Raw genomic sequence first — 25,446 nt, 5'->3', positions numbered from 1 at the left:
ATGCAGTTAAGCTAACCTTTCATTCTCTGGTTACTATTTTAAATCCTAAATCATTTTTGTTCAAACAACTTTTTGAGAAAGACCTAGTAAGTTCCAGAATTAAATATGTCTAAGCCATAATTGCTTTATAAATGAAAAACTTAGACTTTGTTGTTGTTTTTTTTTTCTTCAAGGGGGGAATTCTGCTTAGTATTTTATGCCAAATGCACAGAGTTGAACTCAATCCAATTTATCCTTCATTTTTGCCATGTGACAAAATTTCAGGTCCATACAAAACAAAGGACACATCTGTTTTCATCAGCTATTTCTTCACTTTTATTACTGAGATTTATTTTTAAAGTCATTTTGTCCAGACAGCATTTTTTGCTAGGCATGATTTATGACTCTTCATGCACTCCAGAAATCATGTTCCTAAAATCATGCAAACTGGTTCATAAATAGTAAAGGTAGAAATGTCTTTCTTTTACATTGATTGTGTAATTTTTGAAGCTGTTAAAATGCTTATGAATCCTAAGGTAATGCTTATTTATCAATGAGTAGAAAAGCCCAAGAGAATGTATAAGGAAACATGGGCAAGTGGTAAAAGAGAACTTTTTTAATCATAAAAAAAAATGTTTTATGCTGATGATTCAACTCAGAGTTAAGTGAACTTGCCCCCACACCTGAGGACCTGAGTTAGATCCCTAGGACCTGCACAGTAGAAGGAGAGAACTAACTCTAACATGTTGTCACATGAACCTCCACATACATGATATGGCATGCACACACCCATAAATAAAAATTTAATTGATTTGTCTCAAAATCAGAAGATTAGAACCCAAGAGAGATAACTAAGGTTTATGTTCATGCTCTATATTATTCTGCCAGGAAAAAAAAAAAAAAGCTGGGAAGGAGATATGAGACGCTTGCCCTCTGAATATTCTGTTAAAAAATGATGGTCTCCTAGTTTTTAATATGATTACCTCTGGTGTCTACTTTCTTTACCAGTATTGTGCGTATATTTACTGATTGTACGTGTGTATGTAAATATGTGATAGGTCTGTACGTGGTGTATGTATATATGGTATACATGCATGTTTTGTGTGCATGCAGATGTGTGTGCGGGTCAAATACAATCTTTTACCAGCTACCTGCTTATTCTTTATCCCGGTCAAACTGACACATAAAATTGACCATGATAGGCATGTATCAGAAAGGGAAGGGGAGGAAAGGTGTCTTGTAGCCAACGTTTGCCCTAAAGGAAGTGTATTTTTCTAACGGACATTGGCTTGTTGGCAGATCTATGGAAAGAGGAAAAACTCTTTAAATAAATGGCCACAAGAGCCAGCAGGATGGCCTTGCTGGGCAAGCCTGCCGATCTAAGGTCAGTCCCCAGAACCCACGGTGGAGAAAAGAGGACTGACTCCTGAAAATTATCTTCTGACTTCCACATGTACATCATAATACACGTATGTCCTACACATCTCTCTCACGAACAATAACAGTAATGACTTTTTTTATTTAAAAATGGTCACAAACAGCCAAGACAAGGCCATCTCCAAAACTTCAGTATCTCCAACTGATATGTCAAAACTATTGTATGAAGCAATATCAAAATCTGTTAGAAACAATTGGATAAAATCCCCCTTTGACTCACCCATAATACTACTTCTCCTCCAGGCATGGGTTCTTTCTTTGCCCTCTTTCAGTTGCTAACAGAATAGCTGAAGCTGCTGAGCTTAGCCTGCAACCCTGTGGGTAGGAAAGGCAAGATCAAAGACCTGCATCTGCCAGGTCTCAGGACCGCATCAGGACCTGAGGATGACATCACAGGCCAGGAGCATACACAAAGCTTTCAGGGCCACGAAGGCTGTCTCTCTCATCTCAGAAGAGCCTAACTAGAGGTGCTAGGGTGCCAGAAAAATTGGCAGTTGCCAAAACAACCCCAGGTCAGCGGCTTCTGCGTCCTTTGAGTCAAATTTTTAAATAATTTTTTAATCCCATTAACAAGGGGAAGGAAGATGAGTTTGGGAAGAATCTTTGTGACAGGAAGGGGGTTTGGTTTCTTGTTATCGCTGCTCCCCTAAGTGAACATCTCTTCCTGGAAACAACATGCGAGGACATGGGCAAATTGAGACGCACCTGGACACTTGGTGGACAGATGAACTGGACTGCAGCTCATCTCTCCAAGCCGTCTCTACTTCTGCTCTAAGACTTTTAAAAGCCTCTGGGCTAAGGGCTTGGTGGTACCCTACTGCCATGTACCACCAGGAACTCCACCTTCCTTCCTTCTCCTAAGCACCATGTACAATCCTATAATAACACAAAAACGATGACCTTGCCTTACCATCACCCATTCTTTGTTTAATTATCAATCCATCCGATGCCTATGAGTCGTAATTCATCTCAAAAGGGGTATTAGTCCCTTCTGAGGAAAGTGCTCCCACGACCAACTTCTTAAAGGTTCCACGATCTCCACATACCATCCCTTAGGGAAGGAGTCCCAGCATGTGAGCCTCTGGAGAACAAGCCGGAGCTAGACTCGAAGTGTTCCCTAAGTTTCTGTCCCTATACAAAGGACTGCTTTCCTTTTGCAAATAACTTTTTTCAGACCATGCAAGGGTAGGCTCCAGACATGGAGGGTGTCTTTCCAGGGAGCAGGTGCTGCATGCCAAATCTGAGGTCACCAGCCAGGTGAGGGGCAGCCTCCAAACCAAAGCTGAAGGGCCTTGGAGAGTGAGCCAGCCCTGTCCTTGCGTCTCTTTACCCCACCCCATCCCTTCTGCCTGCCTTGGTTACTTTTCCCCTTTGTTCTTGAGGTGATAGCCTCTGCTGGTGTAATTTAAGCTGTTCTGCCCAGAAGTGCAGGCCAGGCATAGTTCTGCCTTAATTAAGCAACCTTTATTCAAAACATGTAGATTTTCAGTAAAAAGTGGACATGGCTGTGAGCTCAGACAGCTGCAGATCTCATAGGCATCCTTGCGTGGCAGTGGGGCTAAAAATGGCAGCTCATTCCGGCCAAGTGAAGAGCCAGTCTTTTGAAATGGCAGTTCCACAGTTTCAGGACTTCTACAGACAGTTAAGGAAATCGCTGCTGTTATTTTTCAGGTTAGCGTGTGAAAACTGATTATTTGGTTGGGAAATTGCCACCGTAATTCTAAAGTAATAGACTCCAATTTCTGAAAAACAACTACACAAGGATCAAAGGATATTTATTCAAAATTGTAGTTCCATTTTTCTATATTTTTTAGCTAATTTAAAAAGTCAGATAAACAGGAATTAGTGAGCCATGCTCAGTTTTATCAATGAGCTAACGGTGGCAATCGTGAACACTAACTGGTGTACGTAATGTATGAAATTGATTTAAAAATCAGAAAAATAAAAAACAACATTATTCAAGAATTGTTATAATTACCTTTTATTGGTAGAATCAAGAGAGAAAGCCCAAAGCTTTCTGCATATGTATGTCAATGCTGCCTGTTATTGCTCATTCTTTTGGAAACAGTTTGAGCTGTAACTGAAAAGCAAATGGCTGAAGAATGACATTTTGAGGCCAACACCCCTCCATCTCACATAAATGTTAATATGTAATCATTTGCTAATGAGAGAAAAGTCCAGTCAGTCAAAAGGCAGTAGGAAATCCTGTCCACGATGGAAAGCATGAGGAAAGACAACCTGGAAGCTATGCAAGAGATTGACACAAAATGCTCAGCTGTGGCACGTAGCTCACTGGAGTGGGTCTTTAGCACATTGGGGGTTGGGGGGACTGGGTTCAGTCTCTAGGACAAGAAAAGCCACCTGACCCCAGTAAGGTTGAACTTGAATTTCTCTGGCTATGATTGAGATGGTTTTGTAGAAAATCATATTCTAACAGGTTGAAATGCCTTTTGCTAGAAGAGCCACTAAAATATAAGACCCATCAATCTATTTGTCTTCTTCTCTACCCATTCATAACCATCTGTGTATCTATCTGTCTATGTATCTACCGATCTGTACTCTATCTCTACTTCAGTGACTTCATGTTAGCAAATTCACCTGCTCACTAAAATGTCTTTGTAACCTCAGTAAATGCTTATACTGTTTCCTGTTCATTCTTAGACATGCTCAGAATAGCCAAATTTTTCCCCAGATAAGATCAAGAAACATGATACTCTGTCTTCTTATTTCAATTATCCTACTGTTACCGAACCACTCTTTTTTTACTTTTAAATTATGAATATGCATGTATATATGTGTGTGGGGTGTTGTACATGAGTACAGGTGTTCATGGAAGCCAAGAGGCAGATATTGGACACCCTGACCCTGGAGTTACAGGAGGTCATGGGTACTAAGATGCTAAATCAAGTGTTCTCCAGGAACAGTTAGGAATTTTCATCACTGAGCCAGCTTTTCAGTCCTCAAAGACATTTTCTTTTCATGACCTAGTACCTCATCTTCATGTGTGTGTGTGTGTGTGTGTGTGTGTGTGTGTGTGTATGAGAGAGAGAGAGTCTTCCCATTTAAAGTATCACACAAGTAGATTGCTAAGTGCTCTCTAGTGAACCTAAATTCAAAGGGTTGTAATAGACCTTTTAGAGAAAAACCAAATATTAGATAAATGTCATTCTGGCATAAGTTACACAGCTGTTGGCTATGAGTTCAATTTTAAGAATCAGCGGTCTGTATTAAATAAGGCATTTTTATTATGAAACATATGGTTTTTACAACAAACATATACCAATAAAAAGACACTTGTCTTTACACACACAAAAAAAAAATACACACAAAATGAGCTTATGTATTGATCCGTTGAAAAAATGCCATTAATCTGAGGCTTCCAGGTGCCAAACCCTCTTCTTTACAAGCTGTTCTCCAATTCACATATGGTGACTTCATAGACTGTAGCTACCATGAGAGAAAAAGGATTCTGTGTGATACACGAATCTGCATCCATGATACACACAGCATATACATATATGTATTAGATACATACACATATATGTGGAAAGGAAGGGGTGTATGATGTGGTAGGTCATCATTGTACCTGCAATGAATTCTGAGAAGCAAAACCCCACTGAGCTCACGAGCCCCCACTTCAAGCTGATGGCTTTTGGGAAAGAGAAAGTCCCTGATAGGCCCTGATAGGTTTATCCTGCTCCAGGGATTGGGACACACACACACACACACACACACACACACAAGTATTTGAGCAGCACAAATTTTTTTCTGTGGATTATTCGAAAAGGAAAACAAGAAATTGGGAGGGAGGAATCGGGTAGGGAATGGATCTGGGACAAGTTAGAGGGAGAGAGAAGTGGTCATGGATATGTGGATATGATCAAACTACATCACATGAATGTACAAAGTTCTCAATGACTCACTAACGTACACCTTTTTTAAATCCACCAAGCTGAAGTATTTCTCTATTTCCCTCACAGACTCCAGAGTTGGATGACAGTTACAGTGTGCAAATTTGAAATATCCTTCACGGTCTCATGTTTGTCTAGCTGGTGGCACTATTTTGAAAGCAGGGGAGCCTTTAGGAGATAGGAACTAGGCTGGTGGGAGTAGGGTGGTAGGGTAGGCCTCTGACACTTGTGCCTGATCATGGATTTGACCCGAGCTCTTTGCTTCTGTCTGCAACTGTGATTTGAGGGTTCCTAGCTGCATGGTCACTCAAATAAATTCCATCATGCTTTTCCTCTTTGGATGAACTGAAAGTTCTGAAACTGAGTCAAAATAAACCTTTCCTTGGCCCACTCCTTTGTTTTAAACACTTGGCTGGAGAAGTACATGGATATCTGTGAGTTCGAAGCCAGCCTGGTCTACACCATGAATCCCAGGAAAGCCAGTGCTACACAGAAAAATCTTGTCTTAAAAAAATAAAAAATTTCTGTTTTCTCCCTCTTCTGATGTCCATCCTCCTTGCCTTTCGCAATGGGGATTGAGCATTTTAGCCAGAGTCCTCCCTCTAGATTAGTTTCTTTAGGTGTACAGATTGTAGTAGGTTTATCCTATATTATATGTCTATATGAGTGAGTATGTACCATGTGTGTCTTTCTGCTTCTGGGATAGCTCACTCAAGATGATCCTTTCCAGTTCCCACCATTTACCTGCAAATTTTATGATTTTCTTGTTTTTCATTGCTGAGTAATATTCCGTTGTATAGATGTACCACAATTTCTATAAACAGGAAACAAGTTAGAAGCCTCCCACAGAGGGTCTCTGAAAGGCTCTGCCCTGCAGACTATCAAAGCAGATGCTGAGACTTATGGCCAAACTTTGGCAGAATGCAGGAATCTTATGAAAGAAGTGGGAAATAGTAAAATCTGGAGAGGACAAGAGCTCCACAAGGAGAGCAACAGAACAAAAAACTTTGAACACAGGGGTCCTTCCTGAAACTCATACTCCAACCAAGAACCTAGAACCCCTGCACAGATGTAGCCTATGGCAGCTCAGTCCAAGTGGGTTCCATAGTAATGGGAACAGGGACTGCTTCTGACATGAACTGATTGGCCTGATCTTTGATCACCTCCTCCTGAGGGGGGAGCAGCCTTACCAGGACAGAGGAAGACAATGCAGCCACTCCTGATGAGAATTTATAGAATAGGATCAGAAGGAAGAAAAAGAAACCCTCCCCTACCAGTGGTCTTGGGGAGGGGCATGTGTGGAGAAGGGAGAGGAATGAAGGGATTGGAAGGAGAGGAGGAAGGAAACTAGAGGGGGGATACAAAGTAAATAAAGTGTAATTAAAAATAAAATTAAAATTAAAAAAGGAAACTTTAAAAAAATAAAAATAAAAAATTGAAAACTCTTGGGACAAACGGCAAGAGTTAGACTCTCAGAGCCAAAGAAATGGGACCATTACAAACTTTTCCAACTCTTGCTCCGGAGTTAGGTAATTCCTCCTTTGTTAAAGACACTGTCATGGGACAGTATTGCTAAGAAGCTAAGCACAGGGTTATCCTTAGGCCTCTAAGCCTGTGGGATCACCTGGCAAAGTTCCACTGAGGACACTGCAGTTTAATACACCCTGCTGGGGTCCCCTCAAAGAAAGGACCTGTGAAAACAAATAATGTTTAAAGCAGTAATAACAGTCACCAAACCTGCCATGAATAAAACACTTTTACAATCAACCAAGTATATTATTTTTATTACTCTTTTAGAAATTGGGAAGAAGTTATAGCAGAAGAAAATGTGGATTTTCAAGCCAAATCCACATTTGCTAAATCAGCAAATTTTCAAAATTTCAAAGCTGTAGAACCCAACAGACTAGTGGTTTTCAACCCTGGCCTCCCAGTAGAATCATCTGAAAAGTTTAAAAATGAACCCTGCCCATTTCAATGACATTAAATAGGAATTGGGAAATGGGAGCTTACTGGATGTTCTGTTTGTCCTAATGGTGTCTTAGATGACTCCATTACACAAGAGGACAGTGTTGAAAAGGGCTCTCAAGAAGCTTGTAGGTCCCCGTGGGGAAGGGTGCTATCATTACTGGCAATGCTTGCTATGAACACAGAAAAGAAGAAAGATAGTAATGAGGAAGACTGCACTAACTTGGCCTTCATCAACCCTAGAAACTGGAAACATTCAAAGTCTAGAAGCAGACAGTATCGGCTTTGCCCCCGTTGTGACTTCTACCTGTGTAACCTCAGTCTTTATTGTCCTTTTGGTACTAGTACCCTCATTTTGATAACCCACTCTATAACCTTATGAGAACTAAAAGTAAATGTGTCAATTGACTGGCACATACCGAATGGTTAGATGAGGGAAATCATCCTTATAACCAGGCCACCACATTTCTTATTTCTTATTCTATTATTTTAATAAGGGATAACAGAAAATATTTACCAGATGAAGATTATCACACACATATTTAAAACTAAATAGTAACTCTGGTTACAAATAAACAATATGGCCAATGCAATCTTGTGAATGCAAAATCTAGTGCAGAGGTTAGCAAATTGTTGCCTATGGCCAAATCCAGTCACTCTCAGCCAGGCAGTACTGCCGACAACTATTTTTCAAAAACAGAGTCAATATGGCTGACTAGGTTAAAAATATTTTCTCTCTGTTCCTTACAGAAACTACTGCCATACTCTAGTTCATCAATGCTCAGTGACTCCTTAGGTCCTGTGACTTCGTAGGTCCTTTCAAGAGACCTATCATGCTAGAGTTATTGTCACAATAATACAGAGGTCATAAGGCTTTTACTATGTCTACTGGGTTGACATCTGCACTGATAGCACAAAGCAATAGTTCGCAAAATCTCTAGTGATTACCACAAATCACGACAATGGCACCAGATTGTATTGACAGTTTTGGGACCAGGGGAAAAGTCAGTTTTCACTTAACTAGGGATTTCTCAGCCTGACACCACTGACGCTTTGGGCTAGATGACCCTTAGCTGGGGGCTATCCTGTGTGTTACGTGATGGCTGACAGCATGTCTGGCCTTTCCCCACTGGATTCTGCCATTCCACCCTTCTATCTCCTCAATTATGACAACCAAAAATATCTCCAGACATTCTCCAAAGGTTCCTTGGTGGCAAACATCACTCTATCAACTTTCTAGTTCCCACATCCCCACCCTGACAAGGATTCACTTAGCTTAAAGAAATAGTAGAAATGACTGGTTTTTATTAAAATCTCAATCCTGGGTGTTTTAATATTCAATGTAGTTACTGTGAAATATGTATTGGCTCAGAATTCCTAATGCATATTGTTTAAATGCAGGAATATAGAGGTTAACTTAGGAAAACAACTTAGGCCTTTATCTTACCAGACCATGTGAATAATTCTTTTGAAGAATACTTCTCATTTGAGATAATGATTGACAAACAGCCTGTGGTTGTCGCGTTTGAACTAGTTGGTAAATGTTACCTGGAGAGAGGAGTAAAGTGAGCCTTCTACTTCCAGCAAGACTAGATATGACTAGAGTGACCCAGGAGATATGAGAAGGACTAGCTCTAGAAGGACTAGTGTCCCCACATGTTGTGATTTGGATGTAAAATATCTGCCATAGCCACATGGATCTGAACACTTGGTCCCTGTAATGACTATTTTTGGTTGTCAACTTGACTGCACCTGGAATTAGCTAAAACCCAAATGACTGGACACACCTGTGAAGGATTTCTTTTCTTTTCATTCATTAACTGATTTATTTACCTTATATTCCAATCACAGACTCCCGCACCTCCTCCCATCCTGCTATCTCTTCCCTTCTTTACAAAGAAGGGTACCAAGCCATCAAATAACAGCAGGACTAGGCACATCCTCTCCCACTGAGGCCAGACAGAATAACCCAGCTACAGGAAAGAGATCCAAAGGCAGCCAACAGAGTCAGAGACAGTTCCTGCTCTAATTGTTAAGGGGCCCACATGAAGGCCAAGCTGCACATCTGCTACATAAGTATAGGGGGCCTAGGTCCAGTCCATGCATCCTATTGGGTTGGTGGTTCAGTCTCTGTGAGCTCCCTGTTAGTTGACACTGTAGATCTTCTTGTAGTGTTCTTGACCCCTTCATCTCTCTCAATCCTTTCTTCCGTTCTTCCACAAGACTCTTCAAGCTTTACCTAATGTTTGGCTGTGGGTCCCTGTGTCTGTTTCCATCAGCTTCTGGATGAAGTCTCTCAGAAGACAACTATGGTAGGCTCCTGTCTACAAGCATAGCAGAGTGTTATTCATAGTGTCAGGGGTTGGCTCTATCCCATGAGATACGTCTCAGGTTGGGCCAGTCATTGGTTGGCCATTCCCTCAATTGTTGCTCCATCTTTAAACCTGCATATCTTGTAAAGGACAAATTTAAGGTCAAAAGGTTTTTTATGTGGGTTGGTCTCCTATTCCCCCAATAGAAGTCCTGACTAGTTACAGGAGGTGGCCACTTCAGGCTCCATATCCCCTGTTCCTAGGAGTCTCAGCTAGGGTCACCTCCATAAGCTCCTGTGAGCCTCTCCTGTCCCAAAGTCTCCAACCCCCACCAAATTCCATTCACTTTCCCAGCCCTCCTTTCCCCCTTCCCACACCTGATCCCCACACCCTCTCCCACTCAGTTTCCTCCCTCTATTCACCTCCAATGTGTATTTTAGTTCCCCTTCTCTGTGAGATTCAAGCATCCTTCCTTGGTCCCTCTTTGTTACTTAGCTTTTTTGGGTCTGTGGATTGTAGCATGGTTATCCTGTACTCTATGGCTAATATTCACTTATAAAAGGGTAGATATCCATACATGTATTTCCAGGTCTGGGTTACCTCACTCACAGTGATATTACCTAGTTCTTACATTTTCATGGTGCCCTTATTTTTAATAGCTTTAGTAATATTTCATTACGTAAATGTCCCACATTTTTCTTATGCATTCTTTGGTGGAGGGACATCTAGGTTGTTTTCTTTCTTGCTAGTGCAATAAAGCTGCTATAATGTAGCTGAACAATTGTCCTTGTGGTTGGGTGGAGTGTGTTTGGGTATATGCCCAGGAGTGGTATAGCTGGGTCTTGAGGTAGCATCATTCTCAATTTTTCTGAGACACAGTCAAATTGATTTCCAAAGTGGTTGAACAAGTTTGTATTCCCATCAGCAATGGAAGAGGGTTCCCCTTTTGCACAACCTCACCAGCCTGTGCTATCTCTTGAGTTCTTGATCTTAGCCATTCTGATGGATATAGAATGGAATCTCAGTCATTATGATTTGCATTACCCTGATGACTAAGGACGGTAAACATTTAAGTGCTTTTCAGCCATTAGAGATCCCTTTGTTGAGAATTCTCTGTTTAGCTCTGTACCTCATATTTTAATTGGGTTATTTGATTTGTTGTTGATTTCTTGAGTTCTTTATATATTTTAGATATTAGCTCTCTATCAGATGTAGGGTTGGTGAAGATCTTTCCCCATTCTATAGGTTGTCATTTTGTCTTATTGACAGTGTCCTTTGCCTTCCAGAAGCTTTTCAGTTTTATGAGGTCCTGTTTATTAACTGTTGCTTAGTACCTGAGCTGCTGGTGTTGTGTTCAGGAAATTCTCTCCTATGCCAAAGAGTTCAAGGCTCTTCCCTACTTTCTCTTCTATTAGATTTAGTGTATCTGGTTTTATGTTAAGGTCTTTGTTCCACTTGGACTTGAGTTTTATGCAGAGTGATAGATACAGATCTATTTGAATTCTTCTACATGCTGGTCTACATATAGCTAGACCAGCACTATTTGTTGAAGATGCTTTTCTTCTTCCATTGTATGATTTTTGCAGTTGGTGTCTGTAGGTGTGTGGGATTATTTCTGGGTCTCCAACTCTATGGCATGGATCAACCTGTCTGTTTTTATACCAGTACCATGAGGTTTTTATTACTAATGCTCTGTATTACAGCTTGAAATCGGGAATAGTGACACCGCTGGAAGTCCTCTTACTGTATAGGATTGTTTTAGCTCTCCTTGGCTTTGTTTTGGTTTTGTTTCTCCATATGAAGTTGAGAATTGCTTTTGAAGGTAGGTAAAGAATTCTGTTGAAATTTTGATAGGTATTACATTGAATCTTTAGATTGCTTTTGGTACAATGGCCATTTTCACTATGTTAATTCTTCTGATCCATGAGCATGGGAGAACATTCCATCTTCTGATATCTTCAATTTCTTTCTTTCTTTTTTTTCCAGAAACTTGAAGTTCTTTTCATACATGTCTTTCACTTGCTTGGTTAGAGTTACACCAAGATATATTATTTGTGGCAATTGTTTTCCTAAGGTCTTTCTCACCCCATTTATAGTTTGTATACAGAAGACCTACTAATTTTTTGAGCTAATTTTGTATCCAGCCACTTTGCTGAAGGTGTTTATTAGCTGTAGAAGTTCTCTGGTAGAATTTTGGGGTCACTTATGTATACTATCATGTCATCTACAAATAGCAATACTTCGACTTCTTCCTTTCTGATTTGTATCCCTTTGATCTCTTTTAGTTATCTTATTGCTCTAGCTAGAACTTCAAGTACTATATTGAACAGATACAGAGAGAGTGGACAGCCTTGTCTTTTCCCTGAATTTAATAGAAGTGATTTAAGCTTCTCTCCATTTAATTTGATGTGGGCTATTGGCTTGCTGTATATTGTCTTTATTATGTTTAGATAGTCACCTTCTTTCCCTGATCTCTCCAAGAATTTTAACATGAAGGAGTGTTGGGGTCTGTCAAAGGCCTTTTCAGCATCTGAGATGATCATGTATTTTTTTTCATTCAGTTTGTTTACATGGTGGATTGCAATGATGTATTTTTGTATATTAAACCATCCCTTCATCCATGGGATGAAGCCTCCTTGATCATTATGGATGATATTTTTGATGTGTTCTTGGATTCAATTTGTAGGTCTTTTATTGAGTATTTTTGCACCAATATTATAAGGAAAATTGGTCTGTATTTCTCTTTGTTTTTTGACTCTTGTGTAGATTACGTATCAGCATGACTGTGACCTCATAGAATGAGTTTGGCAATGTTCTTTCTGTTTGTATTTTGTGGAATAGTTTGAGGAGTATTGGTATTAGCTCTTCTTTGAAAGTCTGGCAGAATTATGCCCCAGGTTTGTTTGTTTGTTTGTTTTTGTTTTTTGTTTTTATGGGAGACTTTTTTCACTCTAGAACAGCAAATGGTTCTTTTTTAATTTATTCACTTTACATCCCAATCATGACCTACTCCATCGTCTCATCCTGATCCTACCCTCTCTTCCTATTTTCTTTTATTCCCTTCCCTAGTTCCCAGTAAGGGGGAGCCCACCTCCTCTATCAACTGACCCCAGTCTATCCAGTCTCATCAGGACTGGCTGCATCCTCTTGCTCTGTGCCCTAGCAAGGCTGCCCCACTTGGGGGAAGTGATCAAGGGGTAGGCAACAAAGTCCTTATCAGAGATAGCCTCTGTTCCTCCTTACTAGGGAACCCACATGGTGACTGAATTGCCTATAAGCTACATTTGAGCAGCGGGACCCAGGTCTTCTCCATGCGTGGTTCTTGGTTGATCTCCCAATTTCTTAGTGCTATGAATTTTTCTGTTAGCACTGCTTTCATTGTATCCCATAAGTTTTGGGTATGTTGTGCCTTCATTTTCACTGAATTCTAGAAAGTCTTAAAATTTTTAATTTTTTTTTCCCCCTGGCATAGTGGTCATTGAGTAGAGAGTTGTTAGTTTCTATAAGTTTTTAGGCTTTTTGTTGTTTCTGTTGTTGTTGAAGATCAGCTTTAATGGACAGTGTTCTGATAGGATACAAGGAATATTTCAATCTTCTTGTATCAGCTGAGGCTTGCTTTATGACCAACCATATGATCAACTTTGGAGAAGGTTCCATAAGGTGCTGGGAAGAAGGTATAGTCTTTTGTGTTGAATGAAAAGGTCTGTAGACATCTATTAGGTCCACTTGATTTAGGACCTCTGTAAGTGTCATTATTTTATTATTTCACTTCTGTATTTGTTCCTTCAATCATATCTTCAACGCCTGAGATTTTCTCTTACATCTCTTGTAGTCTGTTGGTGATGTTTGTGACTGTAGTTTCTGTTCTTTACTTCTATTTTCAGGTCTTGAATAGTTTTATTCATTTCCTTCATCTGTTTGGTTGTATTTTCCTGCATTTCTATAAGGATTTACTCATTTCCTCTTTAAAGGCTTCTATCATCTTAATTAGATTGGATTTAAGGTAATTTTTTTTAACCAAAGAGTAATGCATTTATTTTACTTAGTCTTAGAAAATACTATTTTGACAGTCATCACATAAAATGTCCTAATGTCTTAAAAAAATAAAATAAATAAAATAAAAAAGAAAAGCATGAGAAACAGACCCAAAATGTTAAGATTTTATTTACAAAGGTTTTCCTTGTTGTACAGAAAGTAAAAATGTTGTTACAATCGCAGTGTAACTGGCAGCCAGGATGGTCAACTCACCAATCACAGCTGTCACGATACAGCAAGAGTCTTACACGAAAACCTAACAACATTTGCAATTTTGTTGGGGTGAAGTCCCCAAGCTTGGTGGTGAATTACCAAGGGGGCTAAACAGAGGAAGGCGGAATGTCACAGGAACTATTCTTTGGCTCTTTGGGTGGGGGTGTCCTGGGGCTTGTATCACAGCTACCTTTTTACACTACCAAAAAAGAATGAAGAGGAGGAGGAAAGTGGGAAAGGTGAAAAGAGAAAGTGAGAAACAGATGATGAAGGAGAAGATGATTAAGACCTGAAACAACCTACAGGAAATAGAACTGTTGAGTAGTGGTTGGACTGCTTAAGGTAATCTTCTGGTTCTTCAGCTGTGTTAGGATATCCAGGGCTTATTATAGTAGGAGCTGGACTCTGGCGGTGCCACATTGCCCTGGTTCTTGTTGATTGTGTTCTAACTCTGGCCTTTAGTCATCTGGTTGTCCCTGGTGTTGGCTGGGTGTTCCTGATGCCAACAAGACTCTTCCTCAGAGATGCAGCAGAGTTGTTAGGACTCACAATAGAGCTCAGGGAAAAGCATGCCGCTTACCTCTGCTGGCTGTGTGAGAGGTAGACCTGAATGTTCCTGGGGCCATGCAGGCATTTGTGGGAAGACAGGCAGAGCCATGAACCTGATGATGGAGCACAGGGGACAGAGTGAAGCTTACTGCTGCTGGCTGTGCCCCAAGGGAAACTAACAGGTCAGGATTATTTTTTTAGTTAAATCATTTGATGTGGGAAAATCTACTTCTAATCCAGATTTTTGATGTAGAAAAATAAAGCTTTAACCTGGACCATGCCTTCTTCTAGCAGCCTACATAAAGGACATGGTAGAGATAAGCACACTCTCTCTCTCTCTTTTCCTGATTGCTCTCACTCTCACTACTAAGTTCATTCTTTCCCTGGCATTAGAATCTACTTCTTCATAATTTCATGAAATACTAAAAACTGGCTGAGACATCCAGCCTTGTGACTGAACAACTACCAGATATTTGGACCTTCTGTTCATAGACAGCCATGATTGGATTAGCTAGACTATGGCCTATAAGTCTTCTTTATAAGTATAGGTAGATATAGGTGATATATAGAGATAGTCATTCTATAAGTTTCGTTACTCTGGAAAACCCTGACGAATACAGACTTGTTGCCATAAGTGGTTTTAGAACAACAGAGATACAAGGATGCATATCCTAAGTATCTTACTTTCCAATTTTCCAATAGCTATAGTGACTGAAGCATCCTCCGGGAGCTCAGAGAGTGCTGAAGGCCCATGGTGTGAACTGTTTTACAAACTTGAGACAAACATATTTGATTATCCTGATTCACAAACTGTGAAAGGAAACTGCTTTAGTGACTCTGAATATAAAATTCTCACAGTTTGTGGGAAAGTAAGGAAAGTGATGACTTTGGAAAGTTGCTCCTAGCATCTCTGGATAAACTGACAAAGGAAAAGATTGAGCTCCTTGATCAAATTAGCCAATGTCTGTCATCTCAGAATAAGGTGAAGGACTATGAACTCAGTGATAAAATTCACTGGCTCTGGATGCACAAACAGACTAAAGGTTTCTAAGTGTACCCTTGAGAGGAATCTTCTCTCCAGCAGCCACAGAGCTCAAATTGTGGAAAAACAACTTGAGCCCTCATTATAAGGTTGGCTGAATTACAGCAAAAATTCAAGTCCCAGCCTCAGAGGCTGTTGGCTGTTAACATCAGGGCATTATTTGATAAGGATGGGATCTGTAACTTGGAGAGGGATGTGTGGGAGGACTCTATTGAAGCTGAAACTTTGAACCCTCAGATTCTCCAGGATTTATCTCACCTGAGGAAGTAGTCTCTCCATCCTCAGCAGAAGATGAACTCCACCCTCACCCCCTGAAATGTGGCTTTTTCCCACCTTTGACTGAGGAAAATAAACTTTCACTGTCTGGTAAACCAGCAGTGACTTTTTCTGAAGGAAATACCAGGCATGACAATACCAGCTGTCAGGGTCTACTAATACTTGCCTTTAGGCTTATAACCTGACTGAGGCTACGCAGGCTCCTAGAGGGAAGAAAGTGCAGTCCATGAGGAGGTGCACTATACTACTAAAGAGCTTAATGAGTTTGCTAGTTCATTCAAGAAAGTCTGGAGCATATTTGTGGGAGTGGATCTTAAGGGTGTAGGATTATGGTGGAAGAAATATAAAACTTAATCAGGCTGATTTTATTGATACAGGGATTCTGGGTTTTATTATGGAGGCTTACACAGTTAAGGGGGAAAATGTGTGAAAAGCTTCTTTGGATGGTTGGCTGAAGCATTTGTCAAAGGATGGCCTATTGAAAAGGGGTCAGAGGTGCCTGATATCCCTTGGCTTAGTGTTGGTTGAAGGGATTTTAAGGCTCAGGGAAATTGCAATGCTAGAGTGGATATGCTGTGTAAAACCTAATCCTCCACAATGGACAGGCCCAGAAGACTGCCCTTCACTGATCCTATAAGATACAAAATGGTGAGAGGGGCACCAGAACATCTGAAGAGCTTTATTGTCTCCCTCTTCCTTATACCAGACCTTAGGACTGAAGATGCTGATGCTCAGCTAGATAAACTAAATGCAGTGGCGTTGGTTGGGCCTGAAGCAGCAGGAGGCAGGTGGCAGCACTGATGCAGCAAAAGCAAGGTGATTATAGTCATCATAATGACAGCCCAGACCGAGCAGTGTGCATGATGGCCTGGCCCATAACGGCCAGCTGCGGCAAAGTGAATGTTATGGTGACATGACTCGTATGGACCTCTGGCGCTGGCTAATCAATCCTGGTGTTTCCAGACATGAAATAAATAAGAAGCCTTCTGAATTTTTATTTGACCTAAATAAAATCACACAGTATTATATGATCTATATAAGTGGGAAATTTCTGAAACTTCAGAAAGAAGGGCTACATTGGATCTTGCCAAAAAGGAATCCCAGTTCACAAGTCACTCTCCAGACTTGACCCAGGTTTCAAACCCTCAAATGAAGGGACAAGTCTTCCCTGACGAAGGACCATGATAAAATACCTAAAAGTTTTCCTGTTAGCCTTCCTCTAGTACTTCCCCAAGGGACATGTTATGGAGTATTTACCAGAGAAGACTGATGGGACAAGGGTTTAAGTCAGTAGAAAGTCATTATGAGCTGGGTGTTTGGGATCATTGAGTGATTTTTCAAGATGAGATATTAATAAATTTTTAAAAATGTCTTGGGTTGACACATTTCAGTTAATAAAAATAGTCAGCTAGAAGTGGAATTACAGAAGCTAAAAACAAAGTTAGTACATTTTGAGACTTTTCCAGAACTATGGACTTTGGGGATTGGGCCTTTTTTTTTTTTTTTTTTTTTTTTTTAGTTTTGTCAGGCAGTGCTGCCTACCTGCTGAGTTTGAGTTTTACAGCCTGAATGGCACTTCTATCATGGAGTCAGTTGTGCTAAGGTCTCAGGACCTAATATTGTCTGGGGCCCTGTTACAGGAGCCTCTTACCAGGGCATTTGTACATTGAGGGAAGGAAACAATCAGACTTTTCCAGGATCTATTGAATACTGGTTCTGAACTGATGCTGATTCCAGGAGATCCCACAAAACACTGTGGCCTTCCAGTTAAAGTAGGAGCTTATGGAAGTCAAGTGATTAATGGAATTTGGGAGACGTCCAACTCACAGTAGGTCCAGTGGGTCCCCGAACTCATCCTGTGGTTATTTCCCCAATCTCAGAAAGTAAATATGTGATAGGTATTCTCAGAAACTGGCAGAATTCTCACATTAGTTCCCTGACCTGTGGAGTGAGAGTTATTATGGCTATACTGGAAGCCTTTAGAGTCGCCTCTGCCAGGGGAAAGAGTGAATCAAAAACGATATCGAATTCCTCGAGGAACTGTAGAGATTAGTGTCACCACGGAGGACTTGGAAGATGTGGATGTGGTGGTTCCCACCACATCTCCCTTCAACTCTCCTATCTGACCGGTGCAAAAGACACAAGAGTTGTGCAGAGTGACAGTTTGACTGTTGAAAACTCAATCAAGTAGTGTGTCCAGTTGCAGCTGCTGTACCAGATGTGGTGTCCTTACTTGAGCAGATTAACACATCTCCTGGTACATGGCATGCAGTAATTGATTTAGTAACTTTTCCCTGGTACCTATCCATAGGAACCACCAGAAGAATTTTGCTTTCAGTTGTCAAGGCCAGGAGAATACCTTCACAGTTTTACCTCATAAATACATTAACTCTCCAGCCCCGTGTCATAACTTAGTTAGAAGGGATCTTGATCATCTGTCTCTTCTACAAAATGTCACATTGATTCACTGTATTGATTACTTTAGCAGACTGGACCAAGAGAAAAGGAGGTAGCAACCTTGGGGTTGTTGGCATCAGAGGATGGGAAAGAAATTCAATCAAAATTCAAGGGCCTTCTGCTTCAATAAAATTCTTAGGAATCCTGTGATGTGAGACATGCAGACATGTCCCTTCTAAGATGAAAGATAAGTTATTGCCCCTCTCACCACTGAAAAAAAAAAGAGCACAATTTTTAGTGTGTCTATTTGGATTCTGGAGACCACACATTCCTCACACTTGGGTGTGTTACTCAAACCCATTTACCAAGTGATTCTGATAGCTTCTTGCTTTATGTGGGGCCTGGAATAGGAGAAGCTCTCTACCCTGGAACATATGATCCAGGAGCCCTGATGTACTTGAGGTGCCAGTGTTGAGTTCGGATGCTCTTTGGAACCTTTGACAGGCCCCAATATGTGATTTACAGAAGAGACCTTTGGGGTCTTGGAGTAAGGCTCTACCATCATTTGCAGACAACTATTCTCCCTTTGAGTGACAGCTCTTTGTCTGCTATTGGGCCTTAGTGAAAACTGAACATTTGGCAATGAGCCACCAAGTTACCATGCAACCTGAGATGTCCACCCTGAACAGGGTGTTATCTGACCCACCAAGTCATAAAGTAGGACATGCACAGCAACAATCTATTACCAAATGGAAGAGTTATATATGTGATCTGGTCTAAGCCTTTCAACCCTTTTCCTCAGCCATTCCTTTCATTGCCCAGTGAGCCCATAAACAAAATGGCCATGATGGCAGAGATGGAGATTATGTATAGGTTCAAGAACATGGACTTTCACTCACCAAGACTGACCTGGACACAGCTGCTTCTGAGTGCCAGATCTGGCAACGGCAGAAACCAACACTAAGCCCCAGATATAGCATGGTTTCCTGGGGCGATGAGCCAGCCACCTGGTGGCAGGTTTGCTACACTGGACCACTTTCTCCATGCATTGGCTTTTTTCTGTATGTAATGCTTCTGCCCAAACTACCATACGTGAACTTACAGACTGTCTTCTCCACTATCATGGTTTTCCGCACAGTATTGTTTCTAACTGAGGAACTCACTTCAGAGACAGAGACGTGCGACTGACACTGGAATTCCACTGGTCTTACTATGTTCCCCACTATCCTGTAGCAGCTGGCCAGACAAAAGGGTGGATTGGCCTTCTGAAGGCTACTGTGCCAAAATAGTGCTCAAACAGGCAGTATATGCTTTGAATGAACGTCTAATATATGGTACAGTTCCCCCTGTAGCCAGAATCCATGAGTCCAGAAATCCACGGGGTGGAAAAGGGAATAATTCCACTCACTGTCACCCCTCATGACCCACTAGGAAAATTTTTGCTTGCTGCTCCCATGACCTTACATTCTGATCACCTATAAGTTTTGGTTCTGGGGGGGGGGGGAACACTGCTGCTAGGAGCCAGAACAAACATTTCATTGAACTGGAAGCTCAGACTTCCTCCTGACCACTTTGAGCTTCTGTAGGAGGGGTGATTGATCCAGATTCCCAAGATGAAGTTGGATTGCCTCTCCACCTTGGAGAAAGATGATGTCTGGAGTACAGGAGATCTTTTAGGGCATCTTTTGGTGCTACAATGTTCTGTGATTAAAGTCAAAGGGAAACTACATCAGCCTAATCCAGGCAGGATGAAGAAGGATACAGACCCATCAGGAATAAAGGTCACTTCTCCAGAAACAAACAAACAAACAAACAAACACCTAAGACCTTCTGAGGTGCTTGCTGAGGATGGAGGAAATATGGAATAGGTAGTAGAGGAGGGCAAGTATAAATGACCAGTTGCAAAATAAGAGAATTATAATTGACATCAGTCTTTCTGTTGTATTTTGTCAAGAATATGTTTGTATGGATATTTGTTTTCGTTTCTTAATTTCTTTATCGTGTGATAACAGCGTAACTGAGAGAATATCAATTGCTATATTTAAGAAGAGATACTAAAAGAATGTTCCTCAAGGGAAATTGCCACCTATTCTAAAATTAATGCATTTGTGTTTGTATGAGGGATAGTTATATAATTAGGAGCTGGTTAAATATATAATGTGTTTGTGATTATTAGTGGGATAGTTCTGTCAGGTGTAATTTTGACATGGTTATTGCTTTCATTTGGAAATTAGACAGGAAATAAGGAGATATGATTGTGTGTCAAGTTGACAAGGGATGGGCTTGTGATTGCCGTTCTTGGGTGCCAACTTGACTACATGTGGAATTAATCAAAACTCAATGGCTGGGCACACCTGAGAGGGACGGGTTTTTTCTTAATTAAATCATTTGAGTGGGAAGATTCACTTCTAACCCAGATCTCTGAGGTGGAAAAATAAACCTTTAATCCATATCTTTTGAAGTGGAAAGATATACAGAGATCGAAATAGAAAGAAGTAGATGTAGGTATAGATATAGATAGATTCGTTCTCGGCGTTTTGCTCCTCTGGAGAACCTTGACTAATAAAGTGTTGGGGTGTTAAGTGGGGCCTCCCTGGAGGTCAGGTAGCTGGGGACAGGCTTTCCCATTTTTAGCCTGGTCCCAATTCCTGTTGTTTTCTCTTTTCAGCCTGCTAATGCAATGTATCAGACTATATTCAAATAAATGGACTGCATCCTCTTGATCTGGAAGCTCAAATAAACCCTTCCCTTAAGCTGCTTTTTGTCGAGTATATCGTTACTACAAAAAGTGTGTGTGTGTGTGTGTGTGTGTGTGTGTGTGTGTGTGTGTGTGTGATGGGGAATCAGTATTCTGTGGCTATGAGAACTTAAGAGTGTTCCATTCCTTTAGAGAAAACAGCACCTAGTATGATCATCCTCTTAGATATTCTAAGTAAACAATGACTTAGAATATCTAAGACAATGGCAGTGCTGTGCAGACCAACTTTGCTGAAGTTCCTAGGGAATAATGACAAGAACACTCTGCCCACGTGCAGCACAAATGCCAATTTTCCTCCTTGAATATTTTAATCTGCAGTTTGCGGACTCCACACATGTGCATCTCTTGGACACAGGCTGCCAACTGCATCCGTTGAGGTTGGAGTGAAAATTGGGGTTTTGGAAATCAGTACCTGTGGAGAGCTGCGTGTGCCCGCCCTAAAGATGGCGCCGGTTTCCGCCTTCCGCCATCCTGACGGCGAGTGCGCTCATGATAAACAACTCCTTATTGGCTGTGGTGTGTCTGATGATCTGCCGTCTACCTATCCGCACTTCCCACGTGGCTTCCTGGGATTGGTTGGCTCCAGGGTACTTATTACTGGGGAGGGCTCTCCTGGGAGAAGAAGATTGCTCAACCTTGCTGAATAAACTACTTGGAGAAGAGTTCATAGCAGTTTCCTCCCTGGTACAAGGAATTTCCTGACGAGAGGCATGCTGATGTTAATAGTTGGGACTTAAAGGTTTTGTTGTTGTTGCTTTCTTCTTTAAAGATACAACGTTTCATTAATTGTTTGATATTTCATACATGGCAGTCAATGAACTTTGTCGTATTTGCCCCTACTCCTCTGTCTAACTCCTCCCAGCTTCACCCACCACTCCCCCACTCCCCCGACACTATGTTCTTCTTTCCTTCGATAACCCTTTGAGTCACTTTGCTCCTGGATGTTGGGCAATCATTGGCGTGTGGGCAGCACCCTTAAGGAGAACTGACTCCCCCACTCACTTAAAGCCATCAGTTGTCAATAGCTAGGGGTGGGGACACATGAGCCCTCCCCCACTTTGTCAAATGCAATGAGTTATATGCCTAACTCAGTGAACCAATGTTTTTCCAAAGAATTACTGCTTAATGGTACAATGTCATACATGGTAAAAAAAAACTCAAACAACAAGGGAAAATAGTAGATTTTAATGTAACTGGGTTCAAAAATAGCAATATTGCATGTTGTCACCACCACTTATTGAGTTTTTGTGTATTATCCATGAAGAATATGCATTAATTAGCAATGCTGTTTTGAAAATGATTCTTTTTCCAGCTATATCATCTACGGGAGACCAGATATAACACAGCAGGTAAACAGCCAATATAAGCATCCGGTTCGTGTCCATATGAACAATCACTGTACTGCAGAGATTTGCAAAAGCTCTGTTTCGGAGAATGAGATATTTTTTCATAAGCATGTATTTAACATACATATGACTTATTAGTTTAAGTGGATTAATGAGCCTAATTTCTCAGTTTAGTTTGTAAATGGCAAATATCAATACGTACAGCCCAGGCAAACAAAAACTCTTTGGTGCCTTCAAGCATTTTAAAAAGAGGTAAGGGGCCCTACAAAGAAAAGGTTTGAAAATTGCTAGCCTGTTTTGTAGTTACAGAGTATTTCTGATGCTTATTAGGTAAATCGAATGTAATTAAACAAGAAGAACGTAATTAAGCAAAAATTGTGTATGAGAGACTAAAAAGGAGACAGGCAAACTCAAGGTCTTCCGTTTTGGAAGAAAGGACTGGTACCACAGCTAGTGAGGGTACAGTTCAGACACAGAGAGACATCCCTGGCTCGGAGCATGTTGGTCTGTCCTCAGTCTCCTCCCCATAAAATGATAGCCACCACATTCCTTATCTCATGGCGTCATTCAGCGGATTCCGTGAGTACTAGAGCGCATGTGAGAGAACCTTGACCCTTAGACTCACGTCCCCTGTGTGGCCACTATTTTTATTTTAATAATAAATAATGTGTCTGAGTGGACAGCGACTGGCTCACAGTATGAAACACAGGTGCTGCTGATACACAGTATGATACACAGTATGATACACAGTATGATACACGGATTCCCGCCTCACTGTGGGAACACTGAAAGCACAGAGATGCAGTCCTAAGCCCCAGAGACAAAATATTTTGGAGCTGAGAAAGAAATCAGAATTCCCTAACCCCCTTCTTGCCCTACCATCACACTTTCTCACCCAAAATCACATCTGTTACCCCTGTGCGGTACCTGGATGTGATCCAAGGTTTCAGAACAAACGATGTGAGGTTGGCATGGATTCATACGCTGGGTCCCAAGCAGTCAGGATTCTTCTTGTTCCCGCAATGTGATTAATTTTCCCTTTAGCTCAGTTTGGCTGCCAGGCGATCATTCAGAATGAGGCTGATTTCAGCAAAAATCCACACGGCCACCTTCATTATCAGGAAAACAATTGCTTCTAAGACAAAGACTTTCTAATTTTTTTGTGATGAGAAAGGTTTTGGACTGGGGTGGCGGCGAGAGAATCTGTGATCCACACAGGACCTCACACATGCTAAGAAATTGCTGTAACAACTGAGCTACGTTGGCAGCCCAGGAAACACTGTCCACAATACCAGAGAGACACGTAAATATTTGTGCATTGACTGTAGAAGAATCTCACTCTGAGGCCCGGGTGCTTACGTGAAATTGAAGTTACACTGTCAGCGAGACAAACTGTAAATAAAATTTCACATCTAGATCTCCCCACTTGTGTATCAAGCAGGATGAATTTTACTATAATTGTTTACTAAGGTTACTGAGCATGCTGGGTATCAATTGTAAAAACCTTATTGAATTTGAATGTTACCTTCTCTCTAAGATGTGCCTGGTGTGCTGGTTAATGTTAACTTCCCAGGGTCTCCTCTTCCTGCTTCATTTTTACTTGGGGGCACATTTCTCCATTCAACACACTATGTATTTTACATAGGTATCTTGTTCACTGTCTGGCTGTCTCATCATGACAGTAAATTTCCATCCTTATCCTTTTGTGATGTGTTCGTAACGTCTAAGATGGGCCTGGTATGTGATGAAGATCCTCCACTTCTATCTTCTGACTCTAAGCTGGGGACAGGCGATGTCTCTGTCGCACATCCTAAAGTCAGACAGATGCATTGTCTTCAAATGTGCCTGCGTTATTAGCATCACTCATATTTCTCCGAAGAAACTTAGTTCATGGACTTTGATATTATATTAACCTACAGACTTCTGTTGCTGTTCATTGTCATTGGCAGGAAAGAGCCAGGAGCTGCCTACGATACCTGGTAAGCCAGCTGGCTAACATGGAGCATTCCTTCCACCATATTCTCCTGCTGGAAATTAAGAGCATCACTGATACCTTCCCCTCCATCCTGGGCCCTCACAGCAGGGACATCTTCCGCATGAGCAACAGCTTCGGCAACATCGCCAAGCTGCTTTCCCGACAACTGGAGAGCAACAAGGCTGGGAGTAGCAGGTGAGCAGGACTCCAGAACCTTGGGGGAGATGCTGGAAACCCTGGAGACAAAACCTAGACAGCAGTGCTTTCCTGTGTGGTACTGAGACTCCCCAGAGGAAGCCATGCCCACATACCAACCAAGAGTAACTTCTGAATGAATTAGGTCACTTGCCAGAATTGTTCTATATCTATAAACCAAATATAGCAAAAATCTAAAAGGAGTGCAAACTATGGTAAAGAAAAAAGAATGAAGTACAAATGGCAATGCCAAGTAATGCTCATGTGTTTACTCAGTAAGCATTTGAACCTTGTTCACTCTGAACCATGAATCTAAGCAGAGATAAACATGGAGAGTTATCCTTGTATCCAAGGAGGTCACTGAGATTAGATAAATATTTAAATAATTAGAAAATAAAATCATAGACTAGAGAAAGGGTATGCTAATAAAGATGGTTCAAGGAATTTGGGGAACATTGAGACAGTGAAATCTAGCTATTTATGGAGAAGGAGGGGTAAAATTGAGATCAATAAATATCCCCTAGAGTAAGAGATGTTTTGGACCAAGTCTTGGTAGATAGCCAGATTATACCAGGCTGTCTTTTTGGTGGCATGGATGTCTTTTTTGAAACAAGTCGTCATTTTGTATGAATGAAGTGTATGTTAGAAGAAGAGCAACAGAGATGATGATGATGTAGAGACAGGGGTGAGACACGGAGAGTTGGCACACCTTTTTGAGAAGCTTGAATTTTACCATGTTGATGTCACTGTGAGATTTAGCACATGGAAGGGTAAACTCAGAACCCATTTCAAGGTCACTTAGTACAGAAGCAATCCCAACAAGGAGATGACAAGAGTCAGATCAAACAAGTCAAACATGGGTGTTGGCCACGAGAAAATTATTGATGATGGTGAAATTTGTCTGATTTGAAAAGAGGGCAGCTGGGCCTGAAGGGTGGGAGTGAATTCAGCACATAGTGTCCTGTGGCTGTCCTGTGCTTGATAGAATATTTATAGAAACCTGAGCCTTTACCTACAAGATGCTAATAGGAGTCTCTCCTGTCTTAGTTCTGACAG

The 25,446-nt window shown here is 41.1% G+C and overlaps 1 protein-coding gene and 1 pseudogene across 8 annotated transcripts in view; both read left to right on the top strand.

Annotated features, from left to right (window-relative positions):
* Veph1 (ventricular zone expressed PH domain containing 1) overlaps positions 1-25,446 on the top strand; it is a 212,399-nt gene that overhangs the window by 75,859 nt on the left and 111,094 nt on the right. For 7 of the 8 annotated variants that reach the window (XM_021634062.2, XM_021634063.2, XM_021634064.2 and 4 more), the window contains exon 7: positions 24,170-24,390. In XM_021634062.2, the coding sequence (XP_021489737.1) occupies positions 24,170-24,390 (221 nt within the window). Of the gene's footprint in view, positions 1-20,784; positions 20,871-24,169; positions 24,391-25,446 lie in introns of those variants that run through there. The other variant, XM_060378399.1, reaches the window with a different exon arrangement.
* Positions 2,918-3,099, top strand: LOC110546881 (COMM domain-containing protein 6-like; annotated as a pseudogene).

Source organism: Meriones unguiculatus, chromosome 2, assembly GCF_030254825.1.
Source record: "Meriones unguiculatus strain TT.TT164.6M chromosome 2, Bangor_MerUng_6.1, whole genome shotgun sequence".
Taxonomy (NCBI): Eukaryota; Metazoa; Chordata; class Mammalia; order Rodentia; family Muridae; genus Meriones; species Meriones unguiculatus.
This window is presented reverse-complemented; position numbering and strand designations above follow the sequence as displayed.